Source organism: Canis aureus, chromosome 28 (genome assembly GCF_053574225.1).
Source record: "Canis aureus isolate CA01 chromosome 28, VMU_Caureus_v.1.0, whole genome shotgun sequence".
Taxonomy (NCBI): domain Eukaryota; kingdom Metazoa; phylum Chordata; class Mammalia; order Carnivora; family Canidae; genus Canis; species Canis aureus.
In genome coordinates this window covers 22097046-22124572 of record NC_135638.1, presented here as the reverse complement: position 1 = coordinate 22124572, position 27527 = coordinate 22097046, and the positions used below count along the sequence as shown (strand labels likewise).

Below are 27527 nucleotides of genomic sequence, written 5' to 3'. Positions count from 1 at the left end.
TATAGAGATTCTACATTCTTACTAATTTTTTGCTTGGAACAACTGGGTAGCAATTCAGGGGGGGAAAATGCCAATGTAAATTTTAATTGGACCTTCATATGGAAGTCAGGCTTATTAGCCCATACTCTGGCGTGGCACATAATCTTGAAAAGGGTTTAGCCTATTCTGTGATGGTGAAATCTTTAGAAGTAGCTTGATAGAGGGCAGCCCGGGTGGCTCAGCGGTTTAGTGCTGCCTTCAGCCCAGGGTGTGATCCTGGAGAACCGAGATCGAGTCCCATGTTAGGCTCCCTGCATGGAGCCTGCTTCTCCCTCTACCTGTGTCTCTGCCACCCCCCTTCTCTGTGTGCCTCTCATGAATAAATAAATAAAGTCTTTAAAAAAAAAAGTAGCATGATAGAAACAGAGTTGGGTATTGAGAAAACTTAAAAATGTTGTGGTTTATGTCTTCAGCCTTCCAGTCTTTAATGTGACAAAATATGTGTTCTAATTCCCCCTAGACAGAATATCTGAAAGGATAAATTGGAAGAGTTTTGTTTCCAGAGTAGCCCTACCCATCCCCTCTAAATCCAAACTACAATGATGAAAGAATTTTTTGTCTATATGCCATATAAAGACCACAGATTGTAGAAATGCACCAGAATAGAAGTAATGTTGTAAAACAATGTATGATAGAAGTGATATTGTAAAACAATATGTAATACCAAGTGGGCAGCCCCAGTGGCGCAGCGGTTTAGCGCTGCCTGCAGCCCAGGGTGTGATCCTGGAGACCCTGGATCGAGTCCCCTGTCAGGCTCTCTGTATGATGCCTGCTTCTCCCTCTGCCTGTGTCTCTGCCTCTCTCTCTCTCTCTGTCTCTATGAGTAAATAAATAAAAATCTTAAAAAAATATGTAATACCAAGTATATACAACATAAGAACAATAAAGTTTTGATTAACTTTAGAGTTGGGGATAATTTAAGATTGCATGTTATGGATTATACTTCTAGGTAAGATATTAAACATCAGGATAAATTCCAATTGAATCAAATATTTAATGTAAAAAACAAAAAAAAAAGTACTATAAGAAAACATGAGAGGATTCCTTTATAACCTTGGAATCAGGAAAGACTTTCCAACCATAATTCAAAACCCACAAACTATAAAAATTATAGGTTTGTCAATAAATACATGTATAAAAATGCATGTCAGTAAACAAAAGCAGAAATTCCCCAAGTAAAAACAAAAGCAAAGCAATATTAACGGAAAAACATTTGCAACTTATAACAGACAAAGGGCTAGTCTTCTAATTTTTTTTTTATTTTTACAGATTTTATTTATTCATGAGAGGCACAGAGAGAGAGGCAGAGACACAGGCAGAGGGAAAGGCAGGCTCCCTCCGGGGAGCCTGATGCGGCACTCGATTCCAGGACCCCGGGATCACGACCTGAGCCAGAGGCAGATGCTCAACCACTGAGCCACCCAGGCATCCCTATAGTCTTCTAATATTTAAAGAGCCTCTGAAGTCAACAGTAAAAGAAACATGTATTAGAAATAGAATAAAAAATGGGAATTTTCAATAGAAAAATGGGAAAAGAGTAAGATAGTGCATAAAAATTGAAATGCACGTGGCTCAAATTGTGTGAAAGAAGGTAAACCTTCATAATTTTAGAAAATGCTGATTAAAAATTCATTGATATGTTGTCATTTATCAGATTGGCAAAAATCCAAGTGATAATATACGCTCTGGGAAGGCATGGGAAATCAGCTACTCTCATACTTTGTTGATGGGAATATGGATTGGTACAATCTCTATGGAGTGCAGTTTGATTATATTTCAAATGCATATACCTTCAGGCCAGAGGTTCCTCTTTGGGAATTTACCACACTTGCATACATGTAAAATGACATATGCATACAATTTTTCAGTCATAGTATTTTTTTGTAAAAGTGAAAAAATGGAAACAATTTATTTATTTATTTATTTTTTTAAAGAATAGGGGAATTTTTTAAAAAGATTTTATTTATTTATTCCTGAGAGACACAGAGAGAGAGAGAGGCAGAGACACAGGCAGAGGGAGAAGCAGGCTCCATGCAGGGAACCTGATATGGGACTCGATCCCGGGACTCCAGGCAGGCACTAAACCGCTGAGCCACCCAGAGATCCCAATGGAAACAGTTTAAATGTCTGCTGGTAGAGTTTAGGGTATATCTAAGGCAATGGTCTACTGCATAGCTATTATAAGGAATTTTAAATACTTTATGTACTGAAATAGATCTCCAAGATGTATTTTCTTTTCTGTCCAAGTTTTTATTTAAATTTCAGCCAGTTAACATACAGTATAATATTAGTTTCAGGTGTAGAATTTAGTGATTCATCACTCACATACAACTCCTGGTGCTCATCACCAATGCTTTCCTTAATACTCATCACTAGTTTAACCCATCTTTCTTGCCCACCTCCCTTCAGTAACCATCAGTTTGTTCTCTATACTTAAGAATCTAATATGGGGTGCTTGGGTGGCTTAGTTGGTTAAGTGGCTGCCTTCAGCTCAGGTCATGATCTCAGGGTCCTGGGACCATGTGCCCCATGTCAGGCTCCCTGCGGGGAGTCTGTTTCTCTGTCTTTCCTCTTGCTTGTTCTCTCTCTGTCTCAAATAAAAAAAATCTTAAAAAAGTCTACTTCTTAGTTTGCTTTTTTCCCCCCTCCCTATGTTCATGTGTTTTATTTATTAAATTCCACATATGAGTGAAATCATATGGTATTCGTCTTCCTCTGACTTACTTCATTTAGCATAATACTCTCTAGCTCTATCCATGTTGTTGCAAATGGCAAGATTTCATTCTTATGACTGAGTAATGTTCATATATATGAGTTTTCGTATATATTATATAGTAATACATACATACATATATATATATATCCACAGCCACCACATCTTCTTTATCCGTTCATCAGTTGATGGACGTTTGGGTTCTTTTCATAATTTGGCTATTGTCGATAATGCTGATATAAACAGGGTGCATGTGTCCCTTCGAATCAGTATTTTTATAACCTTTGGGTAAATACTTAGTAGTGGAATTGCTGGGTTGTAGGGTAGTTCCATTTTTAGCTTTTTGGGGAACTTCCATACTGTTTTCCAGAGTGGCTGCACCTGTTTGCATTCCCACCAACAGCGTAAGAGGGTTTCCCTTTCTCCAAATCCTCACCAACACCTGATTCCTGTCATATTAATTTTAGCCATTCTGACTGGAGTGAGGTGATATCTTATGGTAGCTTTGATTTCCCTGATTTTAAGGGATATAGAGCATCTTTCATGTGTCTCTTAGGCATCTGGATGTCGTCTTTGTGAAAATGTCTATTCGTGTCTTCTGCCCATTTTTTAACTGGATTATTTGTTTTTGGGGTGTTGAGTTTGATAAGTTCTTTATATATTTTTGGTACTAACCCTTTATTGGATATGTTATTTGCAAATATCTTCTCCCATTTCATAGGCTACCTTTTTGTTTTGTTTCCTTCATTGTGCAGAAGCTTTTTTTGTTTGTTTGTTTTTTTGTTTTTTTGAATCTTTTTGTTTTGATTTGCTAGTAGTTTGTTTTTGTTTCCCTTGCCTCTGGAGACCTATCCAGTAGTTTGTTTTTGTTTCCCTTGCCTCTGGAGACCTATCTAGAAAGAAGTTGCTTTGGCTGATGTCAAAGAGTTTACTGCCTGTGTTTTCCTCTAGAAATTTGTTGGATTCCTGTCTCATGTTTATGTCTTTAATCCATTTAAAATTTATTTTTGCATATGGTGTGAGAAAGTTTGTTCTTTTGCATGTTGCTGTTCAGTTTTCTCCACATCATTTGTTGAGGAGACTAAGATGTATTTTTAAGTGAAAAGAAAGGTGCAGACATCAGGTATGATATACTACAATCTGTGTAAAAGAAGGTGGTGAGGGATCCCTGGGTGGCGCAGCAGTTTAGCGCCTGCCTTTGGCCCGGGGCGCGATCCTGGAGACCCGGGATCGAATCCCACGTCGGGCTCCCAGTGCCTGGAGCCTGCTTCTCCCTCTGCCTGTGTCTGCCTCTCTCTCTCTCTCTCTCTGTGTGACTATCATAAATAAATAAAAATTAAAAAAAAAAAGAAGGTGGTGAAAGGCTTATATACTTGCATTTGCTTGCGTATGCACAAGCCCTAGAAGGATATACATGAAACTAGTAACAGTGAATTCCTGTCATAGAGGAGGGTGAAAACTGGGGATTTGGGTCGTAGGAGTGGGATGAAGTTTTTTCAGTAAAGAACTTTTTGATTTTTGTGTTATGTGAATATTTTGTCTGTTCAAATAATTAAAAGGAAAAAGGAAAAATTGAATTAGGATGGCTATTAGTGAAAAATGCTAGCTATGGCAGCCCGGGTGGCTCAGTGGTTTAGCGCCACCTTCAGTCCAGGGCGTGATCCTGGAGACCCGGGATTGAGTACCACATCGGGCTCCCTGCAAGGAGCCTGCTTCTCCCTCTTCCTGTGTCTCTGCCTTTCTCTCTCTCTCTCTGTCTCTATGAATAAATAAATAAAATAAAAAATGCTAGCTAGATAAACAGAGATGCTTCCTTCTTTTTGTCTTTCTTTATTTTGTATTTTAGTGTAGGAAGTGTCAGAATACTGAAATAGCAAGAAATAAGCAAAACTTAAGACAGTAAAAATGGGCCAAATTATCTTAGGGATTGTGCAAAACCAAGAAAAACTTGAGATATACTAAATTATGGATTTATTTCCCTATAGGATAGCTAAATTGAGTTTGTATTGGTAGATGAAAGACAAGTAGTATCAACATGAATTATTTATTAGATATAAGTGCCTGTTGTTACTAAGTATGCTGTTACTGCTCAGAGGTCTGTAGAGAAGAACATTTCATTTTCCAGAATATAAATTAGATGACACTTTTGCATTTCCATTTTATGTATGGCTTGTGATAAAACCTTTTTTTTTTTTTTTTTGCCAAAGGAGACTTTCCTTTTGATGGATATATGAAAGACATTTGAATTATTTAAAATATGGATGTTATTTTTCCTCCTTTTAAATACATTGTAAAAAATGTTCAAATTATATAGAACAGTAAAATGGGAGGTGAGTCTCCTCCAACTGATCCCTACTTCCTTCTTCTTAGAGTTTCTTAAATGGGCATTAAACAGTTGAACCCTTTTTCTTATTTATTTTCTATCTGAAACTCTTTAGAGAGAGGTCCTTTAGTAATGTTCAAATTTCCTAGGTTGCAATATTTATGAAACTTTAGGGTCTGGACCTTTTATTGCAAACTCTAAGTATTTGGGGGATTTTCCTAGATATCTTATTGTTGGTGATCTCTCATTTAATTTTGTTTTGGTCAGGGAACATACTTTGTATGATTACAGTCTTCTTAAATCTATTGAGGTTGTTCTAAGGTGCAGCATATAGTCTTAACTTGGTGAACATGCCATGTGCGTTGGTAAAAGAATTTATAATTTGCCATTGTTGAATGGAGTGCTCTATACCTGTAAATTAGGACAAATAAGTTGATAATGTTATTAAAATTTTCTATATCCTTACTGATATGTATATATTTTTTGGCCACCTTTTTCTTTCAATTACTGAGAGACGAGTGTTAAAATCCTCAACTAAGTTTATGGATTTGCCTTTTTTCTTTTATTTTTTGACAGTTTTTGCTTTAGGTATCTTAAAGCTTCATTATTAGGTACATAGAGATGTTTTCATAAAGAATTGATTCTTATCATCATGATATGACCCTTCTTTTTTGTGTTTCTGTATGTGTGTGTGTTTAAAGATTTTATTTATTTATTCATGAGAGACACAGAGAGAGGCAGAGACATAGGCAGAGAGAGAAGCAGGCTCCATGCAGGGAGCCCAATGTGGGACTCGATCCTGGAACTGCAGGATCATGCCCTGGGATCACACCGCGTCTGTTTTAGGCAGACGCTAAACCTCTGAGCCATCCAGGGATCCCGATATGACCCTTCTTATCTCTTATCTTATCAAAAACAGTTTAAAGAGAGTCTCTTGCAAATCACCAAAGGTGAATCTTGATTTTTTAAAAACAGTTGGACAGTATCATTCAGTTGAAGTGTTTAATAATCTATTTACATTTTGTATGACTACTGATAGAGTTGTATTCTGGTTTTTGTTGTTTCTGATGAGAAGTCAGTTAACATTCTTAATTGTTTCCCAGGATGGAATGTATCCTTTTTCTCTGTTTTTGAGATTTTCTTTTTATTCTTGATTTTCAGCAATTTGAGTATGATGGGCCTATGTATGGTTTTGTTTTTGTTTTACTTTTTGGGTTCTTCGAACGTCTTGTATCTGTATGTTGTTTTTGATCAAATTTAGAAATATTTTTTGCTAGTATTTTGTCAAGTAAGTTTTTTTTCTGCCCCATCATCTCTCTCTTTTTCTTTTGGGACCTGTGTATACCTGTGTGATCGAGATTCTGTTAAATTTTCTCCCAATTTTTTCATTCTGTGCTTTAGTTTGCTGATTTCAACATCTTAGTTATCTAAGATGTCCTCTATCCATTTGTGGGTATGTTTCTATTAAATGATATTCTCTGTTAACTATTTTCCTCTGTATAAGTCACATTTCCCTGTTTATTTGCATGTCAAATTATTTTTTATTGTGTAGTGGACATTGTGATTGACACTTTGTAGAGACTGGTTTCTTACATCTTCCACTGAAGGAGAAAGCAGATATTACATTATTGACAGATTACCTTGTTGTGTCACAGAGGCTTGGTTTAGGTTTTGTTAGGGAAGGTGTATTTTGATTTTGTCCTTAGTTCAAGGAAAAATCTCTTAGACCTGAAATACGGTCTTTACTTCTAAAGAGTAAAAAAAAAAAACAAACGAACAAACTCCAAAACTTTTGGGGTTTCGGTGGAATGCTTGAAGTATCTACCAAGCCCCTCTAACTTGTCAAAGTCTAGACTCCTACTTGTGTTAGCTGCTGAAATCTTTGCTCAGGTTCTTTTTGGCCATTTTTCCTCAGTTCCTTAGAGTCTCATCCCACCCAGACTTAGTAGAGTCAACCATGGATCTGAGGAGAGTATATGTAGATTTTGGGGTTCTTTGTGGCTTCTTTTCTGGGATTCTTTCCCCTTAATTTCTGACTGTTCTGGCAGATTCAAACTCAGTCCTTTGATTCTTTGGGCTAGTAATATTTTGATTTTCTGCTTGAGCTGTATCTGTTTTGTGACCTTTGGGCTATGGAATGTCTTCAAGAGGAAAAGCCAGATAAATGTGTATCTCATACAGTATGATGCCCTTTCTTCCAGGAAATGGAAATTGAATGCCCTTTTGTTTCTTCCTACTTTTGGTTTCTCTTCTGTGTTTTGCTTTCTTTTATATTTTGTCTAGAATTTTTCACTGTTATCAGTAGGAGGATTAGCCTGATATAAAGTAATGCACCAATAGTGGAAGCTGGTGCCTTTTTATCTCAAATAAAAGAATATTTTGTGACAAAATATGACAAAAAAGTTCCCTTCCCCCCCCTTTCGCTTCTTCATCATTTGTCCCATAAAACTGAAACAATATCTTACTGACTAAAAAAATTGTACTCATACTCCCCTTTTCAATGAAATCATCCTTAGATAAGCATGACTTTGTGTAGATTTTCCATTAATTGCTACAGAATTGGGAAAATTGCTCCACAGAAGTCACTGGAAATGTTAATGTGCATGTCTATAAACAGCTCGGTTTTATTTATTTATTTATTAAGATTTTATTTATTTATTCATGAGAGAGACACACACACAGAAGCAGAGATAGAGGGAGAAGCAGGCTCCATGCAGGGAGCCTGATGTGGGACTTGATTCCGGGTCTCCAGGATCATGCCCTGGGCCAAAGGCAGGTGCTAAACTGCTGAGCCACCCAGGGATCCCCAGCAGCTCTTTTTTTGTTGTTGTTCTTGTTTAACAGTCACATTAATTAATGTGCCAGGTGCCGGTCTAAGCATATTTTTTTTTAAAGATTTTAAAAATTTATTCATAGAGACAGAGAGAGAGATTGAGACAGAGAGAGAGAGAGAGAGAGAGAGAGAGAGAGGGGGGCAGAGACACAGGTAGAAGGAGAAGCAGACTCCATGCAGGGAGCCTGACGTGGGACTCGATCCCGGGTCTCCAGGATCATGCCCTGGACTGAAGGCGGCACTAAACCGCTGAGCCACCTGGGCTGCCCTAAGCATTTTACATGTATTAACTTTTTAATCCTCACCACAATTCAGTGAGGTTGGTATGATGAATGCTTCCATTTTTCAGATGGGGAAACTCAGGAACAGAGATGATTAACTGAGGAAGTGAATGGAGCTGGGCTTTGAACTCAGGCATTCTGGCTTTATTAGAATCTATACTCTTAGTCACTGTGCTTTCCTACCTCTCCCACTCTATCCTGTGGGTATGCACCTGTTAATGTTTGTGAAAATTTCAAGTTTTTCAATCCTATTCAATAGGATAGTATCTATCCTATCGATTTATAATCTACTTTAAGAACAGGAACCACATCTGTTACATAATAGTATTATATAATATATGTATGGGAACTTCCTGTTTTGCCAAATAGAAAAGACTGAAACACAACTTTCCTTGTAAATCTCACCTATAAATCCTAGGAGTGATAATTATTTTTTTCTTCTGTACTTTTACAACACAGTAATTACACTCCTATTGAGTAGTTATTTCTTTTGCCTCATATTGCGGCTACTAGTTTACAGTCTTGACCTTCCTAATAAGTCATAAGATCATTAAAGGCGGAGATCACACCTTTGTCATTTTTGTAGACTTTTTGCCTTGGCGTCTAGCCCACACTGAATATAATAGACCATGTTATTTAAAACTGTGATAAAAATATACTACTTAAAATGTTTTTAAATTTAAATTCAACGTAGTTAACATTTACTATATTATTAGTTTCAGGGGTAGAACTTAGTGATTCATCGGTTGCATGTAACACCCAATGCTCATCACATCATCCAAATTACCCCATCCCCCCACTCACTTCCTGAAATATATACTGCTATTTGCCACATAATGAATCTTTGTATACCCATATATGTCTACATCTTGTTTACAATAGGAATATCTTATATTTGTGATTTACTTCCAACTTTTCAAAGCTCTTTCCTATGTACTCTCTTTTTATCTTTATGGAAAAAAACATAAGCTTTTATTTATTTATCATTCAGTAAATATTTTCTGAGAACCTACTATGTACCAGCTGTTCTAGTTGATTAGGATATAGCAATGCACAGAATAAAGTCCCTGCTTTCATGTAGATTTCATTTTTGTCAGGAGGTAAAGATGTAAGTAATATGTCAAGTGGCGATGAAAAAAACACAGGATAAAGAGAATATGCAGTAGTACTACTTTAGATGATGTGATCTGGGAAGACTTCTATGAGGAAGTGGCATTTGAATAGAGACTTGAATTAAGGAGTAAATTTGTAAATTTTGTTTCTTTTTAAATTTTCTATTTTTTTTTTTAAGATTAGAGGGAAGGAGAGAGAGAGAGAGAGCGAGAGAGTGTGCGCACAGAGGGAGGAAGAGGGACAAGTAGACACTGTGCTGAGTCGGAGTCCAGAGGCTTGATCCCAGGACCCTGAGATTATGATCCAAGCTGAAATCAAGAGTTAGATGCTCAACCAACTGAGCCACCCAGACACCCCTTAAATTTTCATTTTTAAAGAAACTCTTAAATTTCTGTCAGCTTATTTCCATTTTGTTTAAGAGTTTGTGGAAGAGGGTGCCTGGGTGGTTCAATTGGTTAAATGTCTGCCTTCATCTCAGGTCATGATCCTAGGGTCCTGGGATCAAGTCCTGCATCAAGCTCCCTGCCCCCCTTCCCCCTGCTCGTGGTCACTCTCTCTTTCCTTCTCTCAAAATAATAAATGAAATCTTAAAAAAAAAAAAAGTTTGTGGAAGAGCCACTTAAGACAACTCAGTGGTTGTTCCTACCCATTCAGTGGCCTGAGCAGTGGGAGCTGAAGATCAGTCTTCAGTGGCAGGCTAAGTGCTCCAGTCTTCAGCAGCTAACGGCTGAGTAGGCACAGAGGGCAGCTACATGCCTTCACAAGAGTCCAGTCTACTACTTCAGGTTGAGTAGTAGTAAACTCAGCAGCTGGAGCAGTCTATTCCCCCTGAAATTCTTCCTTAGTCACCCCCTTTTTAGCAGCAGCCTACTATTTTTTTCAGTCTCTTCGTGATCTCTATAGAAGTAGAGATCAGGCATGACTTCTCATGGGTGGGTGTTCATGGGAGATGGTGCTATGCATGTATAGAACTTCCTGGATCAGCATCTCCCACATCAGACTCACAAGAGTTCCAGGCAGAGGGGTAGCAATGACAAAGGCCTTTTAAGTTGGGAGAAACATCAAGAAGAATATTCTGGTATTCTGGAAGTGTGAGAAAAATGAGAAGATGAAAAGGTAGTAGGGGTAGTGTGTATGTGAGGCAGATTATGAAGAGCCTTGTAAAATATGTTAAGAACTTTGGGTTTTATGCTAAGTTTGATGGAAATCAGTAGAACATTTTGAGCAGAGTGACATCTGAATTACATTGAACAGGTTCAGTCTGGATGCTATGCACAGAATAGGATGCATAGGGAACAGAATTAGAAATGGGAGACCAGTTAGGAGGCTATTGAAGTAATCTAGACCAGAGATGTTGGCTGCTTAAACTAGGATTGAGGCAGTGGAAGTGACGATGTGTGATGTTTTTAGATTTGGATCTATTTGAAGATAGAACCAGGAACCAAGAGAACCTGCTGAGGAAATTTTTAGGGTATGGAGGAAAAAAAGGAGTTGGAAATTATTTCCATGTTTTTGGTCTGAGCAATATGGTAAATGTTAGTACCATTTACTGAAATGGGAAACATTGACAGATGGGGCAGATTGAAACAAGATATATATCACTGCCCTTATTTTATATGTGAGAAAACTGAGGAATATAGAGTTTTGATCATCTTTGGACCAGGATCCTGGTTGCCTTGTTGCTTGCCCCAAATTTCTACTAAATAAGTGTCTCAGTATGGTTTATTATTAGTTTTACTTGTATGACAGTAACTCATGTTCATTTTAAAATTCTTTAAAATAAGAGCCTGAGCAAGGGTGTTTTAAAAGCCTTTGAGAAATTACATACTTTCTAGGATGGATAGTCAAAGAGCCTAGCACCTTGTAGATACTGAGCAGTTGTTTGCTAGATTCAGTCTCATCTTCAACTTTGACATTGTAAGAACATGTTATCTGTCTTGTAGTTAAGATAAATTGCATGAATTTAAAATTGCAGTTTGTTTCTCAGAAAGTAGTGGTTAAAACTAGGAATTGTAAAATCTAGGTTTGGAGTCTAGGTCTGCCCTTTACTTTTAGTGAATCCTCTATCATTCTTATCCTTAGTTTTCTCATCTATGAAATTGGAACAATACATACTCATCTCACATAATTATGTGAAGAGGAATTGAGATCATATATACTTAACAGTGCTAGCATACACTGGCTATTAAACATCCAATTAAAGTTTATAAAGTTATTTTTTATGCTTTTTAAAAATTCATTTGAGAATGAATAAAAAAGAACATGTGCGAGTGAGTGAGAACACGAGCAGGGGGGAGGGTCAGAGGCAGAGGAAGAAGCAGACTCCCTACTGAACAGGGTGCCTGATTCAGGGCTCAGTCCCAGGACCCTGGGATCATTACCTGAGCCAAAGGCAGATGTTTAACTGACTGAGCCACCCAGACACCTCAGAAAATTCTGTACTTAAACACATTACGTTTCCCAAAATTATTATATATATTAATGTACATGTTACAGAGAATAGTTTACTGAAGATAAATGTTTGTGTTTACAGGTATTGGTTTGCCTTGAAAAATGGTTATCATGTCGCTTTCAAAAATAGCAAAACTGCTAACTTCACAGAAGAACAAATTGATTCACATAAAGAAGTTATAGACAGAATGACTGATTTGAGTATGCTCAGGCTATTTGAGACCTACCTGGAAGGCTGCCCACAACTGGTTTTGCAGCTCTACACCTTTCTGGAACTTGGTCAAGCAAATTTCAGTCAGTGTAAGTCTTTCCTAACACCCTATGTTAAGTGGAGGCACTGAGATCTTTTTGGTTTAAAAATTTTTTTGTGTGTGGGGAGGAGGGGCACAGGGAGAGGGAGAAAGAGAATCTTTAAGCACATTCCACGCCCAGTGCAGAGCCCAATGGGGGACTTGATCTCACAACCCTGATCATGACCTGAGCTAAAATCAAGAGTTGGATGCTTAACTGACTGAGCCACCCAGGCACCCATCAACTACTTAACTCTGGCATATTTTAGAATATTTCTTATACTTTTTCTTTTTAGAATTCTTTTTTTGAGAAGTACGTTGTGGAAATATCAAAAAGTATACGAAGACGTTTTGTCTCCCTCTCTCTTCTTCCTATTCCTCCTTTGTCCAGAAAGAAAACTATTATTGTCAAATTTTTAAGGATTCTTTCAGAAAAAAAATTTTAAAGCCTATATTTTTTTCCTCTTTTTTATAGAAATGGTAACATAAAAACTATCTTTGTTTTTGCACTTATTGGTATGTCTCGGAGATCTATCCATATCAGTACAGAATGAGCTTCCTCATTCATTTTTATTATCTGCATAGTAAAATTGCAAATTATGGATATACCATGCAAATTATGGATATACCATGATTTATTTAACAAGTCCCATATTTGTTAATTTAGGTTGTTTCTAATATTTTACTATTAAAAAAATGCTGCAATGAGTAATCTTATGCAGGAATCATTTTGCATTTGTGAAATATATCCATAGGGTAAATTCCCAGAATTGGAATCATTAAGTCAAAATGCAAATGCCACAAAATAATGGAAATTTTTTAGGTTGGCCAATAATTGCTCTTTTATAGATTTCCTCATTAGGGTAAAATGTTCATTTTTAAAGGACAATTAGTATTTCTATTAAAAAAAAGTTTTTAGGTATTTAATTTGAGATGTTAAAAAAAACTATTTGCCAAGTAATAGCCCAGTTTTTATTAACGACTCTGGTTCTCTGTAGACTTGAATTCATCTCAGAGGAGCAGATTATCATCTTCCCTGGAGTTCCCTTTATGTTAGAGTCACCTGTGAGATCAGTTCATTCCCTCAAACAGTCTTCTTGTTTCCAATTTCCTATAAACCTCTAGACTGAGGCCCTTCTAGTATTTTTACCTTTACTTTGTAAGACACCAAAGAGGACCTACTTATGAGACCTTTTTTTCCTTGTTGCAAAGAATTTGTGGGTTTGGACTTAAAAGTTCTATATCATACATTCCTGAAGCTAGAAGTTCAACATTTAGAGCTTACAGCCTATATTATGGTAAATCTTTGAATGACTCCAAGTACTATACAGCATCCAGACCAGCAATGGGATCCAGTAACAGCTATCGTTATTTTATAGTTCTGTTCTCATCCTTCAGTTTCTTCTTGAAGTAAGAAGTTGAGGTGTTAGTTAAAAATAGCAAAAAATGATAAATCTAGTTGTAGACTAGTAATATAAAAATTATATAGCCACTAGAAATAGTATTTATCGATAACTTTTTAAAAATGATTTTATTTATTTATTTGACACAAAGAGAGAGTGAGCACAAGCAGGGGGAGCAGCAGAGGAAGAGGGAGAAGCAGGGAGCCCGAGGTGGGGCTTGATATTAGGACTCTGGGATCATGACCTTAGCTGAAGGCAGACCCTTACTGGAATGAGCCACCCAGACATCCCTATAGATTACTTTTAATGATACAGGAAAGTAATTCTAAAATAAAATTTAGTCAAAAAAGGTTATGAAATTTTCTATCATTCTTTTAAAGATACAGAGAAATTAAAGAATGTCTGGAACAAAACATGCAAAAATGTCAACTTTGGCTGCTTCTGGGCAGTAGGATTATGAATGATTTTATTTCATCTTTACACTTTTCTGACTTTAGATTTTCTACGGTACTCACATATTGTTTTGACAATCAGGAAGAATAATCAAAATGTAAAAAAAATCAGATTATGTATCTGATACTTAGATTATTCAAATAAACTCTACCACTGAAAGGCTAAATTACTTGAATTAACCCTCTGAAAATATGTAAAATAATTGGATATTTTCAAAAGTCTTCATAAAACCATAAAACAGTCTGATACAGTAGGCCAAAATATATGAAAATGGTAACACAGCAGGGTTAAGACTCTGAAGACATTTATACCAGGAGGGTTTTTTTTTTTTTTTTTTTAAACCAAACCAATTAATAGCAGGTTAAATTTTGATAGCTTCCAGTGTGTGGAGGACTGAAGACAAAACTCAGAGTCCTCATAAAGGAGGGACATCTAGTAGAAAATTTTGATCTGTAAAACTGGTATGCCAAAAGGTACCCTCCTCAGGGAAAAGTGTGAAGTTACTGTACCTTATTATCTACTTTGAATAGACAGCAAGGAATATTGCCTTGCTGCTAAGTAGAGCAGGGAAACATAACAATATAACAATTTTGCAATCAAAATTCTCATCTTTGGCTAGTCCAAAACAAAACAAAACAAAAACCCCCAAAACTAATAAAAGCCAAGCTATGAATATAGAGTGGTCACTTTAACTATATGTGATAGTGAGCCTAGCCGTCTGGCACAAATATAAATTCTCCCTAGAGGAATTCACTTTCTCTTAGGCCTCAAATAATCTTCACAAATAGTTTTCCAAGAAACATGGTTTACAGTAATTTATATCATCAAAAGATATAAAGCATCATGAGTAAGAATCAGCAGAAATAGAAAAAAATTTAAGTCTTTAGCTTAAGCCTTAGATAATGGAAATTAACAGTTGCAAAATATATGTTTCTTATTGTGTTGAGAGAGGTAAGTGATAAACTTGAAAATGTGGAATAGGAAGCTATAAAAAATGAATTGTGTATTTGAAAAGGAAAAGTAGAATTTATGAGAATAAAAAAATTCAAGAATTGGAATTAAAAACTTAGATAAGACATAACTATATAGACAATTAGTGATTCAATGCTAGATCAGAAGAAATTATTCAGATTATAGGAACAAAGAGATGGGAAATATGAAAGAGATATCAAGAGACACGGAAGGTGGGATGAGAAGGTCTAATATACATCTGAGCAGAGTCTGTAAAGGAGAAGAGAGAACAAATGGAACAGAGGTAATATTTAAAAAATTAATGGCTGAAAAAAATTTCAGATATGATGAGAGTCACCTACCTACAGATTCAGGAAGCCTTTCATCTCACAAGAACTAAATAGAAATCCATGCCTTAGCATATCACTACTAAAGGAAATTCCAAAGATTGTACTTCATACAGAATAGAGGTGTTCTGAGATGCAAGAAGGAATAAAGAGAAAATAGTAAATATGTGAGTAAATCTAAATGAAGATTGTGTAAAATAAAAGTAATGCTATGTGGTTAAGAAAAAGAAGGAAAGTATAAGAGCAATAACATGTTAGTCAGGCAGAAGATAGTGGAGTTAAAGTGTTTTTAAATTCCTTGTATAGTCTAGAAAAAAGGTAAAGCAAAGGTGGATCTGGATTTTTTGAAGTATAAAACTAAAACACTCAGGCCCATTTAAGAAAAATAATATAATATGAAAACAAATTAGATATTGTTTGTCTGTATAGGGTACTGTAATAGAATTATACAGCTTATACAGCTTAACAGTCAGAAATAGATTTTCTTACAGTTCTGTAGACTGGAAGTCTAAGATCAAGGTGCCAGCAGAGTTGGTCTCTCTTTGGGTTGCAGATGGCCACCTTCTTGCTGTGTCCTCACATGGCCTTTCTTCTGTGTATGGAGAAAGATCTCTTGCCTCTTACTGTTTTTATAAGGATACCAGTCCTATCAGACATGGGCTCTGCCCTTATGACCTTATTTGACCTTAATTACCTCCTTAAGACACTATTTTAAAACAGTCACATTGGGGGTTAGAGCTTCATCATATGAATTTTGGGGACACACAGTTCAGTTCATAAAAGGTATGAAAGTAACCATTTAAATAAAATAAATCACAGTCAATTACAGATATAAAGCTGACAAATACCACAAATTTCACAAGAGGAAGAAAAGTAATATACTTTTATTATTTTAATACCTCAATTTTTTGGCTGCATGTGACTTTTAGTCTTTAATTGACTTTTGATAATTTTATTATATAATTTTGTGGAGAGAATAGAAAAATTCAATCTGTTTTTAATTTTAATTTTATTATTTATTAAAAAATATTTGAGAGAGAAAGCATGGGTTAGGCGAGAAGCAGAAGGAGAGGGACAAGCAGACTCTGCACTGAATGTGGAGCCCAATCACAGGACCCTGAGATCATGACCTGAGCCAAAGTCAGACACTTAATTTGACGAAGCCACCCAGGTGCTCCTCAATCTGTTTTTTAGCATAGTTGCTTGAAATTTGTTTTTTATCATTTTAACTTAGAAAAGTTCCTTTCAACTTCACAAGTTATTAATATCATGTTTATTTTTTGGATTGTTATTAAATTTGGGAAAAACACTGGCAGTTTCTTTAGTAATGTGCTATAAGATCAGAGTATATCACATTTTTTTGGGATGAAGTAACTATTTTTAGATACTATTTGAATTGACAGTACTAGTTTATTTTTGATGTTTCATTAGTAAATATTGGGAGTGTTCGGTTTTCTTCACTGGTGTCAGTAATGTCAACTCAAAGAAATCATCTATATGCATACTTTGATGAGGTCATTACAGACTGAGAGAAATATGTAAAGATGTGGTTTGTTAAAGACAAGAAATTCATTTTGGATAGAGTGTAATTTTAGGCTAGCTAAGTGATCAGACAAATATGTTAGAGCAGGTAGATTAGTAAGAAATGGGAAATAGTGTCAAACTAATGTCAACTGGATAAGGCTAGATCATTGTCCCTTAATGTTAAGTAATCATAGGCCTGTTGATGGCAATATAATGAAGTGTTAATATCAGGCAAACTGTCTGAGAATCCTAACTTTGTTATTTATTAATCTTAACTATTCAAACCGATCTTATGAACATATTCCTTAAACCTAAACTAAGTGTATTCTCAACTCAGTTTCTGCTTAGCTAGATCTCCAGAAGGACTACAGCCACTTCAATATACCAAAGGAAAATAGAGAGTAAGTAGGAGTAGAGACAGGGCTCAATCCCAGGATCCCTGACCTGAGTGGAGGGCAGACACTCAACTAAACAAGCCACCCAGGTGCCCTGAAAACATTTTTACCATTTTTAAAAGAATTTTATTTCTTTATTTGAGAGAGTGAGCATATGGGGGAGGAGCAGAGGGAGAAAGACAAGCAGATGCCACACTGAGCACAGAGGCTTGATTTTAGGACCCTAAGATCATGACCTGAACCAAAATCAAGTCAGATGTTTAACTGGCTGAGCCACCCAGGCATCCCATGTTTTTAAACTTTCAGTTCTATTTCTAACAAAACTGTATATCCAATGTGAGGGTAAATAAAAACATTTTGAAACAGACATGATCTCAAACATTTTTGCTTAGGTACAACTTCTCTCAGGAATATCTGGAGAATGCGTGGTCAAAACATGAGAATAAAGCAAGAAACACATGAAAACAGGAAACAGGAAGTCAACACCAAAGAGACTTGAAGGGACATTCTAGGAAGGCAGGAAGCAAACCTTGAGAACAGCCACCTTAGACTAGTAGGGTTCTATTCTTAAAAAAAAAAGAAAAAAAAAAAAAGAACTAATAGATGTGTATATAGGGGTGTTTTTTTTTTTTTAAAGATTTCATTTATTTATTCATGATAGAGAGAGAGAGAGAGAGAGAGAGAGAGGCAGAGACACAGGCAGAGGGAGAAGCAGGCTCCATGCCCGGAACCCGACGCGGGACTCGATCCTGGGACTCCAGGATCGCACCCTGGGCCAAAGGCAGGCGCTAAACTGCTGAGCCACCCAGGGATCCCCCCTAGGGGTGTTTTACTAATTAATTAATTTGAAGATTTTCCCAAGAAATATTGATAGAGTTATGAAAAACTAAGCAAGCAAAGGAACAGTGAACAGTTTTAAAAGAAAGGAAGTATATTAGTGTAATACTTGGCTGGGCAGGAAAAAAAAAGCTATATTTATGTAATTATAAGATAAACACCCAATACTAACTTTTATAAAAAATTGTGATGTTACTCTGTTGGGCAGATGGAAGGAGAGGAAAATGCAAAGAAGGTGTATATTTATGTGTGTATATGCTAAATTTTCCTCTTTCCAAATAGAAAATCAATAAGCTCTGTCTAAAGCAGATAAAGTAAGAAATAGAACAGGTGTATTTTTTTATTTACAAATAAAATGTCAGAAGAAAAGCTAGTAGAGTTGATAGTGATTTCTTCTGGGGGTTATGACTGAGAGGAGGGGTAGAGCTTACTGACTTTTAAATTATATATATTTGGGACACCTGGGTGGCTCAGTGGTTGAGCATCTACCTTTGGCTGAGTGGGTGATCCCACAGTCCCAGGATCGAGTCCCGCATCAGGCTTCCTGCATGGAGCCTGCTTCTCCCTCTGCCTGTGTCTGCCTCTCTCTCTCTCTCTCTGTCTGTCTCTCTCTCTCATGAATAACTAAATAAAATCTTAAAAAATTATATATATTTCTTAATTTGTTTTGTGTTCAATTGTGTGTATGCAGTAGTTTGGTAGATGTTAAAACTAATTAGAAAAAAATGTATCATAGGACAATTAGGGGACAGCAATGCTTTCATTAAAATATTTGAATCAAAGAAGAAAGAAAAAAGTCCAGTGTGGTTCAGAAGGAATATGCTATTACCAGTAAAGTAGACAAAGGCATTTAAAATCATCATAATCTTCTTCAACACATCAACATATTTTAAGTCTGCCTTTTCATCATAATATATAGATCTCCAGTGAAGCTAAATGGGAAGGAATAGCATTTTGTATTCTGCTTTAAATTCTTTCTAATTCTCTAATGTCTTTACTTTCAGTTTTATAAAAGTTAAAAGTTCTCAGCTTTGATGGGGCTAATGGCATGCCTTTTCAAAGTTGTAATGAACTTACGTTATTTGTTGGGGAAAAATCGGGTGAAGATTAAAGATGTCAAGCCTGGCATGCCTGGGTGGCTCAGTAGGTTAAGTGGCTGCCTTTGGGATGGAGCCCGGGTTTCCCTGCTCGGCAGGGGGTCTGCTTTTCCTTCTCCCTCTGCCCCTGGTCTCTCTTTCACTAATGTGTGTACTTCCTCTCTCTCAAATAAAGAAAATATTAAAAAAAAATCAAGCCTATAGAAATTTATAAGTTTTAGAATATATTTGTTCATTTCATTCATCATCTTAAATGGGAAATTGAGCTTGTTGATATCTTATACTTACATTAAGTTTTCTGTTTAACCTCCCTCTCTCCTTCCCTCCCTTCCTACTGCCACCCCCCATTATGGTATCTCTTGGTGATTTAAGTATATGTTCAAGGTCAAAGCCAAAAAACCTGAAGAAACTAGGACTGTAGCTATAGTCTTTTAGAGAACTTCCAGAGTGTGCAGATTCCATTATAACAGTTGGTCAATAAAATTTATGTAGCGAATTTATTTAAAATCTTATAAAGCAGTCTGATATAGCATGTAATTACACCAGCTTTGGAATCAGGCAGATTTAGCTTCAAATCTCACCTTTCTGCAACTTGCTAGCCATGTGATTTAAGTCATTTGTATATTTTTTAAGCATCAATTCTTTTATATGTAATATGGGAATATTAATATCTATTTCAAAGGATTAGATGAGTATATAAAGTACCTGATATGTTTGTGGGCATTTATATATATACAGTTAAAGCATGTATGACATATAGTAATTTAACATTGCTGTTTCCTATAATAATATATCTATTTTTTATTTTTTGTTTTATAGATGCAGCCATCTTGGTCTCTTGCTGTGCTATTTCTTGGTCGACTGTTGCTTATCAAGTAGCTTTAAGAAAATCCTTGCCTGATAAAAATCTCCTTAATGGATTCTGTCCCAAATTCACATACCTCTTTTATAAGTTGTTTACATTATTATCTTGGAAGCTGAGTATTGTACTTCTTCTATTCTTAGATGTTAAGATTGCATTATTTCTGTTGTTATTTCTTTGGTTTTTAGGGATATTGTGGGCATTTAAAAAGCAAACTCAGTTTTGCGCTTCTATAAGTATGGAATTCTTATACAGGGTTGTTGTTGGATTCATTCTTACCTTTACATTTTTTAATATTAAGGGACAGAATACCAAATGTCCAATGTTTTGTTACTATATTGTAAGGGTACTGGCCACAGTGGGGATATTGGTTGTGTTCTGGGTTTCCCCAGTCTCTATTTTTAATTCAGACTATTTTATGTCCATCAGTATCACTATAGCTCTTACTCTTGTCCTTGGAATTATTTTTCTTATTGTTTATTATGGGACTTTCCACCCAAACAGAAACGAAGAAACAAAACCTGATGAAATTGATGGAAAAACAACTAAAAGAGATTGTAGAATGAAGTATTTTCTAATGGAATAGCTATCATTTGTGAGATGTGTTTTATTTTTTGTTTTATTGGTTATTAAAGAAAATGTTATGTGGATGTGTTTCTTATTTTTGCCTTTAATTTCAGATCAGTTTTCATTAACTGTGAATGTGAGAGAGCATAGTAATATTTTATTATTGAAATTAATTTCTAAATTGGTTTTAAAGATCTTGGGTACTTCAATATATTTCCCTATAGCCTGGTAAGTTTGTCAGCCTGAGCTTGAACTGGAAGAAATGTTCTGATTCTCCAAAATTAGAAGCCTGAAATCAAGCTTCCCTTCAATTCTTCCCTCATTGTTTCTGAACTAAAACTAATGCTTGTTGTAGAGAACTGTAAAGGGAGAAGAGCAGAACACCCATTTTTCTTTCCTCTATTGTTTCAGTGCATATATTTTGAGTTGGGGGAAGATTGGTAGAGGAAAAGGAAAAAGAAGGAAAGAGGAAGAAAGCAAAACATCAAGTTTACCATTTTTAAGTGTACGGTTTAATAGCATTAGCTAGCATTCACCTTGTTATGCATCTCTATAGCTTTTTCATCCTGCAACACTGAGACTCTTTTCCCATTTAACAACTTCCCATTTCTCTCTCTCCAGCCTCTGGGAACCACACTTCTGTTTTGGGTTTCTATAAATTTGACTACTTTACATACCTCAAATAAGGGGAATTTGTCTTTTTGTGACTGGCTCATTTCACTTAGTATATTACCTTTAGGTTTATCCATTTGTGACATGTGGTAGTGTTTCGTTCTTTTTAAAAGGCTGAGCAATACTCCTTTGTAGGTATATGCCACTTTTTTTCTGTTTATCCATCACTGGATAAACCTCTGCCTCTTGGCTATTGTGAATAATGCCACTGTGAACAAGAGTTTACAATTATTTCTCTGAGGTCTTGCTTTCATCTCTTTTGGTTGTATACTCAAAAGTAGGATTACTGGATCATATAGTAAACTCTATTAATCTTTTTTTTAAAAGATTTTATTTATTTATTAATGAGAGACAGAGAGACAGAGAGAGAGGCAGAGACACAGGCAGAGGGAGAAGCAGGCTCCATGCAGGGATTGGGACTTGATCCAGGGTCTCCAGGATCACGCCCTGGGCTGAAGGTGGCACTAAACCACTGAGCCACCTGGGCTGCCCTCTGTTAATCTTTTGAGAAAATTCCATACTGTTTTTGACTGTGGCTGCACCATTTTACAATTCCACTACACTACAATTCCAATACAATTCCACCCACAAGGGTTCCAGTTTCTCCACATCTTCACCAACACTTGCAATTTTTTGTATTTTAAAGTTTTTTTTTTTTTTTTGTATTTTTGATAGTGGCTATGCTAACGGGTGTGAGGTGATATTATAGTTTTGATTTGCATTTCTCTACTAGTGATGGTAAGCATCACCGATGATGCTAATGGTGTTAGCCATTTGTATATCTTCTTTGGGGAAGTGTCTGTATCTGATAAGAGATTATTATCCAGAATGTAGAAAGAACTATAGCTCAAAAATAACAAAACTAAAATAACCTGATTTAAAAAATAGGGAAAGGACTTTAAGTAGCCAAATCATATATGAATAGTTTTCTGCATTATTCCTTATACTAAGCAGTAAATTTTGGGTCTAGGAGTAAATAGGGAGGACAAACGGATTAGGCTGAACTCCTGGAAATAATGAAGCTTCTTCCATCAAATTCTCCTTTCTTTTTTCAGTTTCTTACCCTTTCTTTTCTTTGATTGGCTCTTAATGAATGAGTCCTCAAACAATAGCCTTTTCTAATACCAGGAGAAAAAATTTCCAATTCCACATTTAGTCATAACTTAATGTAAAACTGCTATATAGCTTTCAGGATGAGGGGTAAACTTACTGGATACAACACATTGCAACTATCAAAGCTATTTGAAAGCTAAATGTTAAGCACTAACTGCACAGCAATCTGCTAGGTACTGTTGTGGGTACAAAACAAGTGTATAATAGAGTTCTGTTTCTTGAAAAGGTTACATACGGAAGCATTTATCGAAACTGACAAGCTGTCTTTCAAAATGTTTTATGTTTGTGATTTTCATTTTATAGTAAATAAAATATTGAGGGATGCCTGGGTGGCTCAGTGGTTGAGTGTGTCTCAGGGCATGATCCCAGGGTCCTGGGATTGAGTCCCATGTTGGGCTTCCTGCACGGAGCTTGCTTCTCCCTCTGCCTGTGTCTCTGCCTCTCTCTTTGTGTCTCTCGTGAATAAGGAACTAAAATCTTTTAAAAAAAAAGTATTGAATAACAGAAGTGGTTATAGAGTATATAAACTTAATAAGATCCCTCCTGTGTCCCTCCTGTGCTACACTTTGAGAAAGTTAGGCAGTGTGGAAAAACCTTGCAGGAACTAGGGAATCTATAGTTTACTTTGGGCATCAGATCCTCATATGTATGAACCCCACTTATTGCATATTTCCTATCTGTATGTATGTGTATATGTTTGAGAGAGTGAAGATGAGAAAAGAAGTTAGGCTCACTTAGCACTTTAATCAGAATCTTTGAGTCTCAAAGGATAAAAACTAAGTCATGAAATGAAAGTGCTCTTCATTCTTTTTTGAAGATTTAAATGTTTATGTGTTATCATTTCCCTTCAGCATAGAGAATGTTTAGCATTTTGTATAGTTTTGGTTTGTTAATGTGTTTTTTTTCTTTTTTCTGAACATGTCTTTATTTTTCCTTCATTCTTGTAAGATATTTTTGCTGAATATAGAGTTCTGGGTTGACTGTTTTCTCCCCCCTTTATGCATTTTAAAGATCATTCCACTAATTTCTGGCCTCGATTTTTTTAAAAGATTTTATTTATTTATTCATGAGAGAGACAGAGAGAGGCAGAGACATAGGCTGAGGGAGAAGCAGGCTCCATGCAGGGAGCCCGATATGCGACTCAATCCCAGGACACCGGGACCATGACCTCAGCCAAAGGCAGATGCTCAACTGCTGAGCCACCTACGTTTCCCTGGCCTCCATTGTTTCTGATGAGACGTTAGTGATCATTGAAATCATCATACCCTGTGCATAATTTGCTTTTTTGGTTGTTTTTAGATTTTACCTTTAGTGGTTTTTTTTTTTAAATAAATTAATTTTTTATTGGTGTTCAATTTACCAACAATCCTTTAGTGTTTTGTTTGCAGTAGTTTGCCTTCTTTGTTTATGGGTGTAGTTTTTCTTTGTTTCTGTTTTTTTTTTTTTTTTCCCCTAATTGAGAATCTCTGGACTTCTTGAACCTGTAAATGTTAGTCTCTCATCATTGTATTTAGAGAGTTTCCAGCCATTTTTCTTCACATATTCTTACTATCATTTTACCTCTCTTCTTGGACTCCATTTACATATATGTTAGGTGTACTGATGTTATCCCATAGATCTCTGAGGGGCCTGTTCATTTTTTTTTCCAATTTAGTTGTTTTCTGTTCTTAGTGGATTTGTCTTCATGTACATTTACTTTTTCCTTTATCTTCAGTCTACTGTTAAGCTTATCTAATGACTTTTAAAAATTTCAGAGGTTTTATTTTTATGTTCCAGAATTTGCATTAGTTTTTTTTATGGTTTCTGTTTTTCTGTTAAGATCTTGTAGGCTTTTTATTCATTTTGAGCATATTTTCCAATATATCCTTGACAATAACTATAATAGATGCTTTAAAATCCTTGTGTGTTAATTTCACTATCTGAGTCATCTCAGGTTTGGTCTTTACTGATTGCCTTATCTTTTGAGTGCAGGTCACATTTTCCTATTTCTTCATATGTGTACTGATTTTCTGTTGTTTCCTGGATTCTATGAATGGTATATTTTAGACTTCTCTTGATCCTGTTTGTTTTTGAGAAGAATATATAGATATTTTTCTTTTAGCAGACAGTTAACTTGAGCTTTGACTGTAAAAAAGTCTATTTGCTTAGCCTTCAGTGTGCTGCTTGGATTCTGCCTCATATAAAAATATAGTTCAGGGCCATTCAGAGAATTAGGAAGATTTAATATATATGGAAGAAAGGCTACTCTATTGGCTCTCTTTTCTAGGATTTTCACCCTTACTTTTCAGCTGCTGTGGTCACTCCATGCTTTATCTTCTAGGCCTTACCCAGTAAAACTGTAAGTTTTCTGTGTTTTTGTACTCAGTATGTTGACTGGAGTCTATCTTCACTTAGTACCATTCTTTCTCACAAATATTGAGGGACATCTTCAATATCTGCCTGTTTTTTCTCTCGAGTGCTTTCATTTGTCCAGAGTTTATAGTGGTTATTTGTAAAGGCTTTGTGTGGTAGGAGATGTACCTATCTTTTTATTAATCAATAGCAATTTCAGTACTCTGTAATACATGCCATTCTTTCTGGGTAATTGCTTAAACACGATATGTAAATTCCTTTAAATTAACATTTAATCTTCCATTATTCTTACTTACTTGACCCTCACAAAATCCTGGTAATACAGATACTTTTTTTTATACTACTCTTTAGCTGGGAAAACAAGACTTTGGCAAGTTACTTGCCAAAAGATCAGATCTCATATTTTCTGGCCTCAAGTCTAGTTTACTTTCTGTAGAACTATTCTGTCTTTATCTGATGGACAGATTAAGTGACCATCAGCAGCCTAGAGCTGACACAAAGTTATACACGATTTAAAAATTACTATGAAATACCCAAAACATAATTTTTAAAAAGTCTGGCTTAAATAGTTTTTGGCCTTAATTCAGGATGTGACTAAGGTTCTGTTGCTGATAGTTTGGATAATTCAGTTAATAATACATGTAGTGGGAAGTAGCAATTTAATGGAAAAATGGATAGAAAATAATATACATCCATTTAAAAGCTTGAATATTGAATTCTTCACACAAACCTGGATGGAATACTTAGTTTGGTGAACAAACGGTTTACCACTGATTTTAGTTTTTATTTTTTTAAAGATTTCATTTATTTATGAGAGACACAGAGAGGGGGAGAGAGAGAGAGAGAGAGAGAGAGAGAGAGAGAGAGAGACAGAGACAGGCAGAGGGAGAAGCAGACTCCATGCAGGGAGCCAGATGTGGGACTCGATCCCAGGTCTTTAGGAACAGGCCCTGGGCCGAAGGCAGTGCTAAACTGCTGAGCCACCCAGGCTGCCCTACCACTGATTTTATAGACAAGAAAAAAATAGATCCTGATCAGCAGGCTCTTAAAATGAACTTGTGATATCTAATGAATTTAGATAGCAAGCTCTTAGAATGAACTTTTAATATCTAATGAATTTACTTTTATTCATTTTATCCTGTGGTTTTCTGTATCATTGAGTCATGGCTTTATAGCACTTTAAAATATTCCCAAGTAAATATAAGTTTTTTCTAGGGTGTCCTGTGCGTGCATATAAAAGGCCTTTTGAGGGAGATCCCTGAGTGGCTCAGTGGTTTAATGCCTGCCTTGGGCTCAGGGCGTGATCCTGGAGCCCCGGGATCGAGTCCCATGTCAGGCTCCCTGCATGGAGCCTGCTTCTCCCTCTGCCTGTGTCTCTGCCTCTCTCTCTCTCTCTCTCTCTCTCTCTCATAAATAAAATCTTTAAGGAAAAAAAAGGCCTTTTGAAGTTCAGAAAAAGCATAGGAATAATTATGAGTAATACTCATAAAAGAACATTCACATATACTGTATTAAGGTTCTTCAGGGAAAGAACCAATAGATTATATCTCTATCTATATCATTTTACCTCTCTTCTTAGACTCCAAGAAGATATAGATATAGATACATAAAATTATGAACAATACTTAGAACACTCACATATACTGTGTTAAGGTTCTTCAGAGGAAAAAACCAGCAGAACAATAGAATAGGATAACTGTAAGAGGAGATTTATTACAAGAATTGGCTCACATGGTTGGTTATGAGGGTTGAAAAGGCCCATGATCTGCTTTCTGCAAACTGGATAACCATGAAAGTCAGTGGTGTAATTCAGTCCAAGTCTGACGGTTGAGAATTTTGGGGCTAATGGTGTAATTACTCATCTGAATCTGAAAGTATAAAGCCAGAGGTGCCAATGTCTGAGGGCAGGAAAAGATGGATGTCTTAGCTTAAGTAGAGAAAGAGCAAATTTGCCCTCTCTGCCATTTTATTCTATTTAGGCCCAATAGATTGGATGATACCCATGTTAGGGAGGGCATTTGCCTTACTCGTTCACCAATTCAAATGTTAATCTCTTCAAGAAACGTCCTTACAGACACATCAAGAAATAATGTTTTAATAGCTATCTGGACATTCCTTAGTCCAGTCAAGTTAACATGCAAAATTAACCATCACATACGTACCTTTCTGCATTCACATTTACTTCAAATATGAATAAAATGCTTCCCTTAAACTAGTGGTTCTCAAAGTTCCTGTGCATCTAGAATCACCTGGAGGATACATTAAAATGGATTGCTAGGCACCATCCACAGAGTTTCTTTTTTACTAGATCTTAGGTGGGGCTTGAAATTTTTATGACTAAGAAGTTTCCAGATGTTGCTGATGGTGTTTAGTCAGGCTATAGGCTTTGAGATCCCTTGCTGACTTTCAAAGGCAAGTAATGCTGTTAATAAATAGTTTCAAAGTAGCCACTAGAGGGCAATGGAACCACGGACAAATTGGATGGGCTACTGGTTTATCAACTACAGTATTTGTACAAGCCATGAGAATACCAAAGCCAAACATTAATTTCCTGTACAATATCTTGAGGCTCATTCTCAATCGTAATATAAATCAAAGCTTGTCCTTGTGATTGCGGGAGTCAGAGGTGTATAATGCGACTCTAACTGTGGATGAAACCCATTTCTTGATCACAATAAATTAAAAGTTAAACTTTTCTCAGTGGACATTTGCACATATACCTAGTAGTCTTTGAGGTTAACAGGAACCATTTGTGGTTTCCCAAAGTGACTACATTTTGATAATAGGTTTAGTTTGTTACGGAGAGAATTCTATTCTTAAGTGTTATTTATTGTTCTAAGACACACCTTTTATTTTATGAAAGTGAGACCTAAGTACCTTTTAAGAATATGAGTTTAGTAGATTAAGTTTA

At 36.0% G+C, this 27527-nt stretch overlaps 1 protein-coding gene across 14 annotated transcripts in view; it reads left to right on the top strand.

Moving 5' to 3' along the window:
- Positions 1-20562, top strand: part of XKR9 (XK related 9) — an 86224-nt gene extending 65662 nt beyond the window's left edge. For all 14 annotated transcript variants that reach the window (XM_077876627.1, XM_077876626.1, XM_077876628.1 and 11 more), the window contains 2 exons: positions 11836-12053; positions 19870-20562. In XM_077876627.1, coding sequence (XP_077732753.1) covers positions 11836-12053; positions 19870-20498 — 847 coding nt within the window. In that variant the 3' untranslated portion in view covers positions 20499-20562. The remainder of the gene's footprint in view (positions 1-11835; positions 12054-19869) is intronic.
- Positions 20563-27527: the final 6965 nt, after the last annotated feature.